General features: G+C 37.5%; 1 protein-coding gene across 1 annotated transcript in view; it reads right to left on the bottom strand.

The window, feature by feature from the left end:
• AOPEP (aminopeptidase O (putative)) overlaps positions 1-18,811 on the bottom strand; it is a 236,328-nt gene that overhangs the window by 1,441 nt on the left and 216,076 nt on the right. The window contains exons 16-17 of the mRNA XM_081941620.1: positions 5,286-5,372; positions 2,159-2,299 (exon numbers count right to left, since the gene is read on the bottom strand). Of these exons, the coding sequence (XP_081797746.1) occupies positions 2,159-2,299; positions 5,286-5,372 (228 nt within the window). The remainder of the gene's footprint in view (positions 1-2,158; positions 2,300-5,285; positions 5,373-18,811) is intronic.

Raw genomic sequence — 18,811 nt, forward strand, 5'->3', positions numbered from 1 at the left:
TTCTTGGGCTGATACACTACATTAGTATCTTAAGTGCTAAGAAAAGCAAGTATAACAAACTTCTTTTAAAGCACCTGATTACTTTTCTGCTGTAACAACCTGGATTCCACCACCCCCCCCACCCCCAAATAAAGGTTCTTTTCATTCTTGGTAGATCGAAGCATACAATGATCGGGTGGGCTCTTCGTTGTTGATCATCTTCATTCTGTGAAAATGCTTGCTATGATACCATCGCTGCAGGAGCAATCAGGGTCTGAAATTTTAGGAAGGACTTGCATCTCACCTTCTCTTCAGGTGCAGAACTTAGCCACTGTGAACAAAGAGGAAATCAATCACTGTTCACCAATCAGCTAAGCTCTGCACCTCACTAGAGAGGTCTCCATCTGAACATAGCTTAAAAGCAGTTGAAGTTCTTCAATAGCTTCTCTGTGTGTCTTAAGCATAGTAAGTTCCAAGAAGCTGTATGAGACCATCATGAAGTAAGCCACAGACGGTAATGCCATGGTTATGTGGTAATCCCTGGCAATGTGATTTTAATCTTAAATCACAAATCAGCATGCCAGGAACCCAAACAACCAAAACAGGAATGGAATCTGTACAAACTGTCAGCTGTAATAAGAATTTTATCTGAGAACTGGAGACTTAGAAAAACAAACAACTTTCACATTTATTTCATTCACATGTTAGAATACATTAGGCCTACAGATCAGCTCTAGAAACAATTAAAATGGTGTACAAGTAAATTAAGCACCTTTAATGAAGGTAATGAAATTATTCTAAAGTAATATAAGGCACACGATGAACCATTTAAAACAGTGGTCCCCAACCATTGTGGCTTGGAACCAGTTGGGTGGGGCTAGGGGAACTTTGCTGCGGGGTAGGTGTATGCGCACAGCTCAACTTGTGGGAGCAATGGGCCAGCGTGCACGCACGCACAGCTTGATCTGCACAAGTTGAGCTACACACATGTGCATGCACACTGGCCCGCCGTTTGCACAAGTTAAGCTGCACCTGCATGCACACCAGCTGCTGCTTGCATAGCCCAGCTGCGCATAGGCCACGGCCCAGTAGTGGGCCAAGGCCTGGGAGTTGGGGATCCCTGATTTACAATATACTATCATTTTAAAGAAAGACAACCAAAAAAACTACAAATTATTAAACTGCAAGACTTTATGTCAGTTTCTTTCATTCTATAGTATGTGGAATAAAATGCTCAAAGAGTTACAGGATTACAAATCAGGTCACAGAATTGATGATACACGTCTCCTGAAGAAGATTTATGGAAGCAATTTCATAATCCTGGAAGTTTCATTTTACATATATTGAACTTTCATACCTGAGAGATTCCCCCAATTTGCACCTACAGAATGCAGGCCTGGAAAAGATGCTTCAAGTACTCCAATTAATTACTCCATACATGCATTATAAAATAACACCCCTGAAGTCCTAAACAGATGAGGGGAGTGTTTTATAATTAAATTTGCCTTATGACTACCAAAGGTATTCATTATATATCTGTTAAGCATTTGGAACTGGTTTTCGATGTTCAAAGCATGATAGTAAATCAAAGCTAAGTCGTTCTTAGCTGTTAGATTTTTTTTAAGAAGTTCATACCCCCTTAAAGTTGGCACTGGAACCATTATACTTTATGTTTTATGAAGTTAAAAAGGATGGAGTAAAAAGTTGGCATATTGTAAAATTAAAAAAACGACTATGCATGCATTTCAGAAGATTCTGTAGTTGACTGATCTTTCTAGCAAAGATTCTAGCAAGTGTAAGGAAAAAACTAAATCATCCCAGTGCATACAGAAGCTTTTCATATAATCTTATATGTTCCATATGAACTGTTTCTGCAAACTCTTACAAATACTTAACAGATACATAGCTGGGTTTATCTTTTTTTTTAAGAGATTGGTCAATTCAGGAAAAAAAAACATTTCTTCACTGATAAAATAAGGATAATTTAAGGATTTTCTTCTTCAACACTATAAGAATTACATCAAAAGTCTTTTTACCCATTCAAGGTTATATCACTATTTTAGATGACTTGATACAATAGATCTGATAACATTATTCTGTTCATTCATTTATAAGCTTTCTTGTGGTACAGCTGCTGTGCCTTTGAAAGTGCTCAATTATCCAGGGGGGGAGGAATCACCTTGTTAGATAACATTTCTGCCACTACTTTAGCTGAGGATGCATCCATGTCACGGATTGTTGCAAAAGTTTTATAGGCAATTTCTTGTTGTTTTGCATCCTCATTCAACATTAATTCTCCATAGAGGTAGACACCCATTGCCTGTAAGAGGAAGAAAGACATCCTATAGCACATATAGTTTCATGATGTTTTCAAAACCCAAGCAAAACTGAAATGTAATTATCTCTAAGGAAAACCTGAGTGAACAAGTGAGTTTCTGCTTGAACAATGGAAATTTACTTCCACCTTGAATATGACCTAGATGTTCTATGAGCAACCAATTTATTTTGCAAGTTTTGAAAGTTCCAAATTATTCCTAAATATTGCAGAATTTCAGAAGTATAACTGCAAGTGATAAGACAACAGGCTATTCAATAATATTTCATGGAAATCCCAATATATCATTTATGGATTAAACCTTAATTGATAGAATAATTCCTTGAAAATTGTTTGGAGACACAATGTTTATTAAAAGGTATAGCTTGATATTGAAGGGAGCAAATGCAATGCATCAAACAGACATGAAACAAAAATTAATTGACCTCAATGCAAGAGGCCATTTGGTCCTGGTGAAAGCAATGGGAATTGAAGTCAGTTATGACCAGTTAATTTTACAGTTTTTGGTAATATTTAATTGTGATAATATTCAACTAACTCAGGGCTCCATAGAATATTGGGTGGACTTTTTTCATCCATACTGAATATAGACAGTTCTGATATATGAACCACTGAGAAGACATTTTAAAGAAATGCAACTTCCAAAGTTGAAAAACCTCAGATTAGACAATAGAAGGAAGACACAAATTTTGTTCACTCTTTTTTCATTGGTATTGTTACCATTAATAGTCAAAGCAGTACTTGAGTGGGGAGAGGGGTTTACATATCTTCCTCAGTGCCAGTGGCGATATCCTAATCCTCTCCACACAGTGTATATACCAGTGGTGGGATTCAATTTTTTTTTTACTATCGGTTCTGTGGGCGTGGCTTGGGGGGTGTAGCAGGGGAAGGTTACTGCAAAATCCCCATTCCCTCCTGATCAGCTGGGACTCGGGAGGCAGAGATTAGATAGGGGCGGGGCCAGTCAGAGATGGTATTTATCGGTTCTCCAAACTACTCAAAATTTCCACTACCAATTCTCCAGAACTGGTCAGAACCTGCTGAATAGCACCTCTGGTATATGCACTCACCTTTTTCCTCCCTCCCCATTAACTGATTTTAAAAACTACACAAGAAGCACCAGTTCTACATTATTTTGAACTGGATCCTAAGAAAATGAGGAATTGGAGAAAAGAAAGAGTAAAATATCAAAACGTAGACTAAAACAGTTTTGGAGACAAAAAACAATGAATAGTTACAAAACTCACCATCATAGCACTTAACAATTATGACAGACATTAATGGATAAAAGTCTACTAATTATAACCTTCAGAACTACACATGAAACCAGGATATGAAAATACTTTCTACCAACTTGAATTCTAATATCTCATAACTCTTGAGAATCTTCTCCAAATTAGAGGGGATGGTTATCAGGGAGAAAACTTTCTCAGGAGAGATAGCCTAGGTGGGAAATATTCTTCCAGTGTAATTTGCCTTTCGTCTTCCATAGTGATAAGACTTTTAAAAACCTGGGATTGCATGACGACTTTGTACACTTAGACAATCAATACCATTTTTGAAAAGTCTTTTTGTTCTCTTTGTGCTTGAAATAATATGCTTTCCTTTGCACAATAAGGAGACCTTTGCTTATATTATTTTCAACACCATAGATGCACAGCTTCACCTCAAATCAGATACACAGTAGTTTCTGAAACTGAAGATATATATTAGGAAAATCTATTATTTTTCTCTTTTTATTATGTTGATATTTCTTACAAATAGGAAGAAAGAAAAATGGGTCAATCTAAAATTTCTCTCATTTCTGACATGTATTTATTACCAAACCATGCAAACTTCTCTCATGGAGGGGAATTCTGCATTAAAGTAGAAATAAACCAGCATACATGATTTAAATTGAATGGACATTATCACCTCTATGCTGGGCTTCTAAGAATCTGTCACTTTCAAAATGAAATGTGAAATCCATCACTAAAAATTCCAAATCTGATTTGATTATTTCACCATTATTTTCCATAGTTCAAAGATCCAAGTTTAATCTACACTGAAATTCTATTATCTTAAATATTAACTGGTCATAGTGGCATTTGGTTCAGACTTTTCAATAACCAAATAATCTTTCAAGACAGGAACAAAAGGACACTGGTTTGATTTCAAATGGTACCATTTCAGAGTTTGCATACTTTCCTGCCCCTCCCCCAGAAGATTCATTTAAAAAAAACAGCGATGGATAGACTTTTTCAGCAAAAAAGCTGGGGGGGAAACAATAATGTTGACACACATTTAAAAAAATGCATACATGTTTATTTTCCCCCTTAATACAAGTGATGAGTACTCAAAGATACTGTATAGCAGCTTATAATAACTGCTGAATGCCTCTAACAATTCTGTAAGTCAGTGGCCCCCAATCGTTTGGGGACCAGGGACCAGTTCTGTGGAGTTTTTTTCCACAGACTGAAGGAGGCTTGGTTTCACGTACTGCCCGCATTCTCTGGATGGGGCTTCGCTTGTTTGCGCGGCCTTGTTTCTGCCAGTCCACGGATCAGGGGTTGGGGACCCTTGCCGTGCATGGTCTAATTATGGGAACAGTATGTAATATCAGAAGTGCTGAGGCCACACTTTGTTTTAATTTGCATTTTCCTGTATAAATTAATTTTTCCTCTGCCAATGAGCACCAGCAACAGAATGAAAGCTGAAGAAAATTCAACAGGGGCAAAAAGGAGATTTCAGAAGCTGAATTTCCACTCTGAGATTGGACATCTCCAGAGCAAGAGATCCAATCTCAATGATGCTCCTAATAAGCAATGTCAAGGCCACAGTAAAGAACCCTTAGTCAAATGTTAGCATAAATTTGAACAAAAAAGCAGGGTTTATATTGGTTCCATCTTTCAAGGATCATTTCCAACATATCTGAATGGTGCAATTTATGTAGCATTTGGCAATACAATAAGGGTACCTAAGCAACACTGACCTGGTCTTCCTTGAGAAATTTCTCAACATCAGCATACCCTGCCACATACTTGTGTTTAATAATCATCTCACACCATCGATGTCGAACCTTTTGTAAGGCAGAAAAAAAATAAGAAAATTATTTAAGCACTTATTAAAATGTGGCTGTGAGATTTAAATTATTAACAGTTTTTAAAGAATTTTTCCCCCTCAAACCCTCCCCCCTTCCATTCTACCCCTAGATTGTTAACGTTAACCAGGCATGCTAACAATCCAACATGGCTCCACTGTAATTTTAAAAAGTGTAAATCTAAAACAATCAGTGCTACAATATCAAATAATTAAAGGTAAAAACCAAGTCCAGTTCAAACAAGTTCAGTTTTTAATAGCATGATAAAAAAAATTCAGCCTGAAAATGTTTTAATTTTAAAGAACCTAAATTTATTTATTTATTCCAAACTGATTCTCGGAGTAGATAAAAATATGTGAAGTTACACCCAAGGACATGTTAAAAATGGCAACTGCTCTTATAGTGCTCAGATTTAAACCAGAATTCATTAGAAATGGGGGGGGGGGAATAATGCGGGTAGTTCTTTGTGCCACTAAGAATGACGAAAATCAAGGGATCTCTATCAAGGCTTTGTTTAGCATTACATCTAAATTGGGATTCTTGGCTTAAGAGGATAGAAGGAATTTTTATAATCCCCCAAATTGCTGGGAAGTTATGCCACAGAACCGTTTTCACACGCATCCAGTTTGGGAATTGTTTCCCATACAGGCAAGAGGATGTTTGAACTTGAATTAGTGGAGTCTATTATGTGAATCTCTCCATAAAGAAATTGTCCCTCTCTGTCCCAGAGATTACTTTCAACTAATTGTAGCACTTACATTCACCCACATACACCCAGTTCAATAGTCCTGCACTACAAAGAGACAACGGCTTCCCCCCCTTTTTTAAGCTAGGGTCATCTTCCCCAACAGAAGGTGAGGCAGTCTGAAGAATGAAGGCAAGAAGGTGTTGTGGTTGGTTAGGATTGCCCAGAAATTCTTTCTCAAGTAGCAGGTATTGTTCTCTCTGTCTCTTTCAAAGGTATAAGAAGTTTTTGGGCCTCCATGGGAAATAAAACCCATAAATGGAAACCATAGTGAAAACTCAGCAGTTTTAATTCTGTTACAAGTATGTTGGTATTAAATGGGGTGTGGGGGGGTCGCCACACCCTCCCATGCTCCCCCGCCCCACAGGCATGCACACACAACCCCCGCCCCCTGCGCATGTGTGTGCATCTCCCGCGTGCATGGCAGAGAATTAAAACTCAGCTGGCCAGTGGGAGGTGCGCATGCATGCCCAGTGGAACTGAGCTGGGGTGATGGCTCATGTGCCTGCAGACGTGCCATAGGTTCGCCATCATGGCCCTATTCTATGGCAACAGAAGTAGAAGAAACATAAAGGGCCATCATACTGAACAACTGATAACATCTCATACCTCAATAACAATTTAATCAATAGGTACAAAAGATCAAATATTAACAATTTAGTAGGATGTGGTGATATAGTCAGAACAATTCCCATTTATTTGTTTGTAGGGTCTTTATGTATTTAAGCAAGCTCTAACTTCAAGCACATTTATCTGAAAATAAGCCACCCGAGCACTATGGGTTACAATCAAACAAACTGAACCTACCTTTATAAACTGGGTTGGCCAATAGTTTAGATATATTGTGTATCATAGATTCTCAAACTAGACTATTATTCATTTAGAGAAACATGGAAAGAATCAACAAATCCATAAGAATATTTTCTTAATTTTTCTGGCCTGGACGTTGAAAAAAAATCTATTTCAGAAAACAGTATTTTTATTTAAAAGTAAATCACTGAACTCAAGGCCTTTATAAGTTCTACGTTCATGTGTAAGTTAACATTTAGGGATGAAATTTATCCCTATTTAGGGATGAAAATCAGAGCATTGAATTAATCTTCCACTTGGAATAAATGTGTTGTAAACTTAGTGTAACAAATCAACAAAATCAGCATTTTGACTACTTTGATAATTTCTCCTTAAAATAATTATTCCAAAAGACACATTCACTTATAAGTTTGAGAATCAGCTTATGCACAAACAAGAAAATATAACAACAATATAACAAACAAGAAAATGGTTTAGTCACCGATTTGCAAATACAATCTAAAAGACAAGTAATTCAGAACATATGCTTTATAAAAAACAACAACAACCCATTACTTTAGTCTTTAGAAAAAGTCCACCAACTTCAGGGAGTTAATGGCTGGTTTTAATTTTAAAGATGTCAGGGGGGGAAAAACAATTTTGAATTGTAAATTATTTCATGTTATAATACAAAAGAAACAAAAGATCCTATACAATATATTACTATAACTTCAGAGGATTTCAGATCCTTATAGCTTCATAAATTTATTGAAACCAGAATAAAAATCAGCTGCCAAGGACAGACTCATTCATATATTCAAACAGCATATACTTCCTGATATTTCTAGGTAAGGAAATTGTACATAAGAAAAAAAAAGCATGTACTGATAGTTCTATTCCTGCAGTATCAAAACAAAAATAAAAACCTCACAATCACAGAAATTACTTCTCATGATACACAAGGCAAAACTTGATGTTATTAGGGGGGGGGGGTACTTAAGGAAGTTATAACCTCTCTTGATATCTGCAAGGATGAAGGACAGTTTACTTAATAAACATCAAGCATCTTGCAAAGTGAACACTATTACTTCTGCTTAAAATGAAAGAGCTAAAGAAATGATTAGAGACATTAACGTTTAGATCAAAGATTAGGCTATCCTGTAATTAAGAATTCACATAATAATAGTTTCCAGACTATCAGATGTACAATAATACCACAACTGCTAAAATAACCCTGAATTCAACTCCCATAACCAGCTGCGTTACAGTAGATATTCACATGCTACCGAGCACATGTTGCAGAGTTGGCTTCGTCTGCTTCCCATCTTGCACACTGCCCAACGTAACACATATTGTCCCTTCACGTAAGCATGTTGAGCCCTGAAAAAATGGTTGATTGGGCTTATAGATAAGATCCCCAAGCTTTCCAGCTAAAAGGATTCATTTCTGAGAGTAGAATAATATCCGCTCGAACCCCCAAACTTCGGACTACTCTGAGTCAATGAAGTTCTGTAACATATCAAAAGCAGCTAATTTATTTGATATAGAAGTAACTAGGAGTGCAGCATTCTGGAATCAAAGGGAAATGATGGTTTAAAATGGGGGGGGGGGCTCATGTAGCACCTGGGATCAACTCCTTAAAGCAATTGTTTTCTTATCCAAGAATGTCAGAGCTGCCATCTGTAATTGCAATATGATCCTGGGGAAAAGCATCTTTGGTTAAAAAGGAGAGGCTTATAGATCCTTTCTTGGCAATCCTTACATTGGAAATACAGTACTGTTGTTTCCTTTGAAACAAAACTGGTCCATATCCATGAATTTGCTACAACTTTTAAGGGCAAATGTGTCTTTATCACTTTTAAAAAACGGTGTTGTCTGGCTTAGCAGTAGTTTAAGAGTGCTTATATGCTATGCGCATGGTCCACAGAAAGAAACAGAGAAAGAGAAATATGTATTCTCCACAATTAGTTAAAAGGTTGCTCTGGGTAGCAAGATGAGCAGCATATAAATTTACCAAGTAAATAAATAAGTAATAGACATTATGAATTCCCAAAAGAGCATTATGTAGTCAGATGTAACCATGTGGGTAATAGTTATAAAGGCAAACAAAACCTACTTTGAAGTTAGCTTGGAAAGGAAGAGGAATACCATTGATCCATTCTGCTCGCGTCCATTGGATATGATTGCTAAGAAATGAAACCTTTCCCCATTCCAGTCAAGATACTTGTAGTTATACAATTGTGGATAAATGCAGGTAGGAATTCTCTTTAGGACAATACTGTCAAACACCCGGCCCACGGGTCGGAAGTGTCACGCGCTGGCCACACCCACACCCGGTTTAGTGAAGGGGGGGGAAGTCCCGATACATCACGTGACACCACCATGATGGCGTGAGTTTGACACCCCTGCTTCAGAACATACTGCTCACCCATCTCCAACTAATCAGCTACAGCCAGTTTCGTCTGGGTGAGCCATCACTGGCTTGGATTCCTTTGCTCTACATCATCTATATTGGGGGAGGGGGGACTTTAATACATGAGCAAATTTCAAACAGAAGAGTGTAATTAATTAGGAAATACCCTTTCCCCACTTTGAACTGAGACAATTTCCTCAGTTCAAATGACGCAAATACAACCATTTCAATTCTGTATAATCAGTTATATTCTTGTTCTTACAATGACTGTAGAATAATTGGATACATACAACCAACCAACCAACCTTCTTTCAATATGTTCCATTAAAATTATAACTTTTAATCTGTGCTTTTGTAACTCCAGGATTTACTTATTGCTGACTGTGGTTCTCTTTGAACAGATTTTTGGCTTACAATTCAAACTACCCTAGGAAAGATTTTTAAAGACAATTAAAATTTGCACTTACTATCAGCTCAGAAATCTTTAAAAAAAACAATACTCTCAAAAGCCCATTTTCAAGACAACTGATTGTGTGCTATATAAAATTAATAATAATAGGCATTTTAATCATTTAAAATATATACCAAGGATTCAAAAACACTATGGCAGGAGCATACCATCAATTTTTATGACAGGTATATCTCTTTTTCTTTATTTGTACAGTTCTTAGGGAAATGGCATTGAGAGCAGAGGAAATTACATACACACACAACACACACACACGTCACACTGCAGATTTATATTCATATCTGTATTTCTCCCTATTACGGTAACTAATAGAATATTACTATTAAAATGCTAAGGGAAAATACTGTGGTTTCTACTTTCTTCAGCTCTTTTGGTATGAATACGAGTGTTCATCAGTCAATTATCAAACCTATTCCTTTTTCCGGCCATTTGATGGAAATGTCTGTCAGCTATATAGTAAATTGTGCAGTGGCATTGCCACATAGCCTTTGTGATTCCATCTAGTTGGAAAAGCACAGAAGCCTCCTCACTCCGATGCAAGAGCCCCCTATGTACAACTTCACTGAAGCAACTTCTACTTTTATCCTTTCCAATTTGCTCAGTACAATAAGGCACCTTATGGCTCAGCTGCTACCAGATTTTCTATTGTATCATGCTGCAATTACGACCACTGGCCTCCTTCTTCAAGAGAAGCAGCGCATATCAGTGATTCTGGATTGTTTGCTTTGGAATAAACCAGAGATAAAAGACTCGGTGTGATCTCAGTTTTTTATTCAGCCTTGAAAAAGAAACACAAAAGAAACTCAGAAAGGAGTCCCCTGCTCAACAACCCAGTATGCTTCATCTGAGCAGCCTACAGCAGCTGGATGCTCATTCATCATAACCATGAAAATGGAATTCCAGAGTTGTTGGAACATCAACACAACTTCATACGTCGCCAAGAACCTTAACTCCAAAAACACTCTTATTTAATAATCAATTTTGCTTATTACTAATTAATCAAATGCTTAATAACTTATCCCAAAGGGTAAAACTGAGGGTACAAGGAATAGAAGGGAAAAAAACCACACTGCTTTTCAAAAGACTATGTGAAAAGAAAATCTCTCTCTCTTTCTTTTCTTTTCTTTTCTTTGCTATCTCTCTATGTGTATTTTCTTCCTAAACTTCCTCTTGACTGGTTGATTGATCAATTATGTGCTCTATAGCAGGTTTCAGCTCCTAGCAACCAGTTAAATAGATTTTTCTCAATGTCAAGCTATCCTTAACAATAGCAATAGCACTTAGACGTATATACCGCTTCACAGTGCTTTACAGCCCTCTCTCTAAGCAGTTTACTGGGTCAGCATATTGCCCCCAACAATCTGGGTCCTCATTTTACTGACCTCAGAAGGATGGAAGGCTAAGTCAACCTTGAGCCTGGTAGGATTTGAACTGCTGGCAACAGGCAGTCAGCAGAAGTAGCCTGCAGTACTGCATTCTAACCACTGCATCACCATAGCTCATATGTCAGTGATGGTGAACCTTTTAGAATGTCCAAACTGCATGCATGTGCATGCCCAAACTTACATGCACATGTGCATGCATGGACATGCACGCATGCGCAGCAGAGACTGAAGACCAGCTGTCTGGCAGGAGGTGGGGCATCCCAACACCAGCAGCGCAGCAAGAGGTAAGATCTTTTTCTTTTGTGAGCTTCTGTTTTGTTGTTTGCAGGAAAACAGAAACTCACAAAAGAAATGCCACGGAGATCTGACCTGGGGTGACAATGCATGTACCAGCAGAGAGAGTTCTGCATGCCACTTCTGACATGCATGCCATAGGTTCGCTATCACGGTCACATGTTCTCATCACCACTGTGGGTCTACAGACTTTGCTGCTGGTTGTCGTCTTCCCTTCCCTTTCTCCTTTCTCAGCATTAGAGCCTTATCCAGAGAATTAGTCCTTCACATAATGTGATCAATGGTAGATAATTTGAGCTTGTTTGTTTCTAGTTTGAGGAACTCTGGGTTGATTTGTCCAAAGAGCCATTTGTTTTATTTTCTTGGCTGTTCAACACTAATTCTCCAATACCAAAGTTCCAAAGTGTCAATACTCTTCCTATTCTGCTTCTTCAAAGCCCAACATAATGTCACAGATAATAGTTGCGTGATTCTGATCTTTGCAGGTCTAGACACATCATGGTTTTCTTCAATTTTGAGAAAGGTTTTTGATTTTTGGAAGGAATTCCTGCTTTTATAATTCTTTTCTATGCATATACACCATTCACCACTTTGGCCTCAGTATATTTATAAGCCCCTTCTTTTCACAAACTATTTCTGGGAGCAGGTATAACCTCTACCATTAGAATAGAAATAAAATAATGCAGCCAGGGAGGACAACATTATGCCAGTCTTCCAGACTGCTGTGTATATGTATCCGCTTATTACTAAGGTCTGCTTCTTAACTGATTCCTGCATTGTGACGCAAAGTGAATGCTTTAGAAAAATGCCTGCTGTGGAGGTCTTTAGCAGGTTCAAAGCCAGAGCAGACAAATTATTCTAAATCATAACTCTGGATGCTTATTTAGGCACACCTAAAATGAAGCACCACACAGCTTATTGTGGTGGGGAAGTGTGAGATACATTTTTGACCTTTAGTACTAAAAATGAATTATAGTGCAAACAAAAATAAATTAGTGCTTCACAGTACAGTTTCCCAACTCCAAGATGAGTATCATATTGACATTAGATTATGTTACAGTGTTTGAAATCTCACCCCAGGCTAACCTTCTACTTGCATCAAAGGAACAACTGCATAGTTCATAGGGAGATGTATGCTACCGTAGTATCTTGCCTCAACAGCTAAGTTTCATTTATGGAATAGCTGAACTCTACATTGGAGGTTGTATACCCGTGATGCCAATCCTATGGTTCGTGTGTCAGCGGTGGCACACACAGCCCTCTCTGTGGGCACACGCACCATTGCCAGCTGCTCTTCCGGCTTCCGTCACACACACATGTGCCAGCCAGCTGGTCTTCATGCAAAGACCAATTAACCAGCACGCATGTGCATGACGGAACCCGGAAGAGAGCAGCTAGCTGGAGAACCAGAACCCAGAAGAGACCAGCTAGCAGGCATATGTGACAGAACCCGGAAGAGCAGCTGGCCGCCATGTGCATGCGCACTGGCCAGCTGCTCTCTTCTGGGTTCTGGTGCTCCAGCACGCAAGCTCGAGTTTCAGCACTCAAGGTTAACCATCACTGTTGTATATTCTACCCTTATTTATTCAACTTATACGCCAAATATATGTTAAGGGAAAGTAGATTGGAGGGAGATGACCATGGTTTTAAAACTGGGGAAAGATACATCAATTACTTGTGCTACAACACTACTCCGATAGCCAAAATTGCAAAGGATTGGTAAACTCTTGTAATAAAAGTCAAGGAGCACAGAGAAAAAAATAGGACTCAATTAAATAAGATAACGATAACCACATCATTCAGCCTTAAAAGTCACAATAAAGATATTGAGGTGATAGATAGCACCTGCCTTTTAGGATCTACCTTCAAGGAACCAGCACTTAAGAAATACATAGCCCTGTTAGCCTTGGAAAACTTACTGAAATGCCATGAAGTATCTATACAGACAAAGATCAGAATCGTGCAAGCCATTCTGATGGAATCTATGGACGCAGAAGTTGGATCTTGGAAAAAACAGAAATATTAACTCTTTGGACATTGGTGTGGAGAAGATTCCTCAGAATGTCACGAACAGCCAAGCAGACAAATTACTCTCTTTCTGAAATATTCAATTTTGAGTTTTGGGTTTTGAAGGACGATTTCAGATGAACAATACCTTAGTTCTAACAGCTAAAAGACATTATGCACTTGCTGCATTCACCCCCCACCCCTTAGGTTCGAGTTTTTAATGTAAGGAAGAAAAAGAAGGAAGTTACATTAGAAATATACAAGCAGTTTAGTCTCAAAATTATTATTTGCAGTCCTTCCAACAAATTTTTGGATGTTTCAAGATAAAGCACCCCAAAATTTGGAATAACATCATTTACAATTTGAATTCCATATTTATTATATGCAACAGTTATTAGGGTACTTATCTTCTCTTTACATAAGATGCAGAAATGACTATCTATATAGAAACATAACTGTGGATAAGCCAACATTTATTTGTTCATTTGTTTTTTGCTTTCCTCCAGGAATTCACAGTTACTGCATACTGCACATTCTTTTCTCCTTTTTTAACACTCAAAATAATCGAGTGAAGTAGGTTAGAGAAAGAGAGAGACAGAATGACTGGTCTACAGCTTCTTTGAGGTGCAATCTTTAAGACAGACATAACTTGGGAGAAAAAGAAAATAATTTAGCCATGACTTTGTCCCCAAAAGGTGTGGGGGATTTTTTTCCCCTAAACAAATGCTGTGTGGTAGCAAACTTGCCAAAGGATTAAGCAGAACAGATGAGACACTGCCCAATTCAAAAGCTAGTAAACAGAAATACCGCTTTGTGGTAAACATGTTCTCTGATGCCTGCCAGATTTTTCATGGTTTGGGCGATGGATAGAAGTTATCTTCTTCTATGCATAATTCATTTGAAAAACTCAAGAGTTCTCTATAGTTTATAGCAACGTAACTCTGGCTTGTGAAATAAGATTTCACAGTTTCACATGGTTCTGTACTACAACAGAACAGTTGTGTAAGTGTTATTAGGAATCACTGGATATTATGCCTTAGCTTGCATTGCTCGTATTTTCTGCAAAAGCAGTCTGCTTTCATTCTGCTCTCTGAAATATTCACTCTAAAAGGCTTCATCCACAGTGTGTCTTAAAGCTGCTGGAAGTAGAAAATGTCATGAAATAAAAGCTCTATCATCTCCGAGGATTGCTTTAAATGGAGCCATTTATGAACACAATATACAGGAAGGAGACAACAGATAATGAGAGCGCTGATTTTTTTTATTATAGATACAACTAACTGAAGAATTACAGGGAGCAGAGTGACCAGCCCTATCATATGAATAATAGAAATGTAAATGTTTGCAAATATTTCAACAGATCAATTCCAACCTCAGCTTCTCATTTTTAATTGGAAATGACCATATCTTAGCTTTCAATATAGTTGTGAAAATAAGACAGTAATTCTTTATCCCAAAACAGTCTGGGGTAGGCTCATACCACATGCAACTGCTGGAGGAAGCACGGCTAGTGAATAAATGAGGCAGCTCCTTTTCAGTGTGGTTTTCAATTCTCAACTGAGTAAAGTAAAAGCACATTTTTAAGTTGTAATTTGTTTTTAGCTTTTTAGCAGTTTTAGCTGCTGTTCTCAGTTCATGGCTTACGGCGTTTGGTGCACACTTTGTATTTTTAATTTTGCTAGTATTGTCTAGATTTGTTGTTTTAAAGGCCTAATTCTGCATCTACGTGCATTTGTTTATCTGCATGCTAGTTTGTGGACTTTTGCTGGACAGAAAAAGACTTGCTACATTGTGACAAAAGCAATAAAGGTAGTTACTGCAACTTACGACCACAATTGAGCCCAAAAGTTATGTTGTTAAGTGAAAAATTGGTTAAGTGAGCTTGGCCTCATTTTACAACTTTCCTCGCCACCTTTCTTAAGTGAATCACTACAGTTCTTCAAATAGTAACACGGTTGTCAGAAGGACGCAAAAGGGGATCACATGACTCTGGGACACTGCAACCGTCATAAATGTGACTCGGCTGTCAAGCATCCCAATGTAAATCACATGACTGTGAGATGCTGCAATGGTCATAAATTTGAAAAATGGTCATAAGTCATTTTTTCAGTGCCGTTGTAACTTCGAACGGTCACTAAGTGAACTTTGTAAGTCGAGGACTGCTTGCATTTGGCATCTCTTGGTACAAAAGATGTGAATCCCTGAAATAAAGTTAAACGACCACTCCAAAACCCGTTTAAATCTCAAATACACTCCTGGCCATTGCAAATCCAGCCCTTCACTTAAACTGGGATTATGGAAACCATGAGGAACATCCAGTCTTTTTACTTCCTGATCTGCCTTTTGACTCACTAGCCAGAACCTGGTGGTGAATCCTTCTGGATTAAGTTAACTTTCTTTGCCTTTATCAATTCTTCACAGACATTGGGCATCAGTTGAGAATTAGGTTGAGATGGACTGATAGAAACCATTCTCCCCCAGTTTGAGATCTTTCAGATGGGCATCCTAATTCGGAATTTGAGAAATTCCCAATTTCAGGAACTTTCGTAGGACTGTATGTTGAATAAAAACAATAATAGCAAATTATATTTCTGTATCCATAAAACTGAAGGAAACATGCTTTATTTACCATTTGAACTTGCGATTCTGTCTAAAAACTGTGATGCTATCAACTGTTGTATGTCAGATTTATATCCTTTTCTATCAGCAGGAACAGGCCCCCAGCAGAGATCTCCTCAGGGCATTTCTGCTGATGGAAACATGGGTAATGTTTTTTGCAAATCTCTCCTTTTTCTAACTAGATTAGATAGGCCAGATGGAGAAATTGAGAGAAATAACGCTGCTGTTTTCAGTGGGAGCCAAAATTCTCTTGTAATATCTAACTTAGATTGACACAATCTATGCAAAATCTTTAAGCATCCCCATTCCTCCCCAGGAGATCAGGCCGAGATCTTTCATATCATTACTACTGAAATTATCAATGTCAGAAGTAGAGACATTTGGCAAGCAAAACCATCTTCTTTCACTTTCACTCATTCCCTTGAAAAAAAAAGCATTAACTAGCCTTGAAAAGAATTTGAACCCAGGCCAAAATTACTTATTAATTATCAAATAATACAAACTGGCTTAACTAGGAATAAGTGAAAAAAAGATTTGAACAAGGGATTTCTTCGTTTGTAATTTGGCTCTGTCATCCATTTGATTCTGACTTGCCCATACAGGCTACAATAATAACATAACCAAGAACAACATGAATTTGATAAGTATTTGTCAAAACAATTTTTATATAATTTATTGAATGCTGTCCATCTCCCCAATAAGGTGGTGTTGCACTCTGCTCTCATGTTGTCTTGTGTTGTCTTGTCTTGTGTTTTCTTCCCCAAACCCCCAAAACTTTAACCTTAGATTGTCTACTGTTGACCTCACTCCATTCCTAAGAGGTCTGTAAGGGGCGTACATAAGCGCACCAATGTGCCTACCATCCTTGTCCTAGCAACCCCATTTATTCGTATCCATTTCAGGTATCCAAAATCATGTTTATACATATACCGGTATATGTTGTCTAATACATGCTTGACGAAATAAATAAATAAATAAATAAATAAAATAAATGCTTAACATTCCTATTGTGCTTGTATAGCAGATTTTATTTTTTATTATTTTAATCCCAACACTAAAATACAAAGAGAGTTTTGACTTGTTCATTTTTTTTTGCCTTCCAGTTGCCTATAATCTATATTCGACTCTTCTATACTATTTAGCTTTACTCTGCTAAACAGACCCTTTGAAAAAAAGCAGCAATATATAACATGCTAAGTATTTGTACATAATGCGCATAATTCCTTCTATGACTGCTGGACCTGAAGTGTCAAGAAATAAACAAGAGATCTATAACTGGCAACAAAAAGAGGAAAATTAACCAGCGATCAATCTTTTGGAAGGAGGAACAAGAGGGACTGTGACATATTTTAATGGCTCTTGTGAATAAGAGCCGAGGCTTGATTTCACTTATTCCTGGCAGTAAAAATCCTAATGGGGGTGGGGGTGGGTTGGGGTGTTAAACTGAAATTAGAAGTACAGAAGTACGTAAGTTCTTGCAACTAAGCCTAAGAGTTTCAAACAAGTATATTCAACCAGATCTTCAAACAGGTATATTTCCTTGTCTGAAGTGGGGTCTTATATAGGCCAAACAAGGACTCTTCTCACTATGCTACAGCTTATCCCTAGCCTTTCATGATTTTGGTCAGTGGCTCCAATTCACATCCTCTTGTGAAAACTGTCCTGGGGCCATTTGTTCTTCTGCAGCTTCATATCAAGAGCTGCCTTTTGATACAGAGCACTGCATATCAAGACTAGACACAAGAACAGTATTTTCCCAAACGCCATCACTCTGCTAAACAAATAATTCCCTCACCACTGTCAAACCAATCACTAAGGCTGCATTACTATTACTATTAGTCTTCTCATCGTTCCTATCACCCATCTCCTCCCACTTATGACTGTAGGACTGTAACTTTGATGCTTGTATCCTTATGGTTTATATTGATATTGATTGTTTCCTGATTGCTTATTTGTACCCTATGACTATCATTATACCTTATGAGTCTTAACAAATGTATCTTGTATTTTTATGTACACTGACAGCATATGCACCAAAGACAAATTCCTTGTGTGTCCTATCACACTTGGCCAATAAAGAATTCTATTCTATTCTATTCTATTCTATTCTATTCTATTCTATTCTATTCTATTCTACATAATTGATGTTGGAATCTCAAGATCTTCATTCTGTTCTGCAACATACTGAATATATTGTACTGAAGTTATTAGAAGCTTTTAATATCTGTCAGTTTTCCAATTGTAAACACGTTTATTAAGACCGCTAGGATAGTAAAGAAGTATGGACAAGATTACACACACACACACAGCATTTCTCAATCTCTAACTTTGCCAAATCAAACACAAAATGCAGAAGGTTTTTTTTATAATAACGAGCACTTCCCTAATGTTTCTTCAAAGGTTTCACTCAGTTTTATATAGCTTATACATTTTTTCCTCTTTTTCTTTTATTCACTGTGCTTTTAAGTATCTTTAAAAAAGTGGATAGAAAAATCCTGTTTACAATTACCCAGAAGTGAGTCTCATAAATACGAGTCACTCTAAATATATACAGAATTAAATTATTACACTCTTTGCTTCTATTTCATCGCCCATAATAAGGCAAGATTATAATAGAATTCATTCTAATTACTCTAATCTATAAACGTATACTGTGTGGACTTATAAGTACATTAAAATTGTTTTTTAAAAACAGCT

The sequence above is a fragment of the Natrix helvetica genome, assembly GCF_964273705.1.
Source record: "Natrix helvetica genome assembly, chromosome: 2".
NCBI lineage: Eukaryota > Metazoa > Chordata > Lepidosauria > Squamata > Natricidae > Natrix > Natrix helvetica.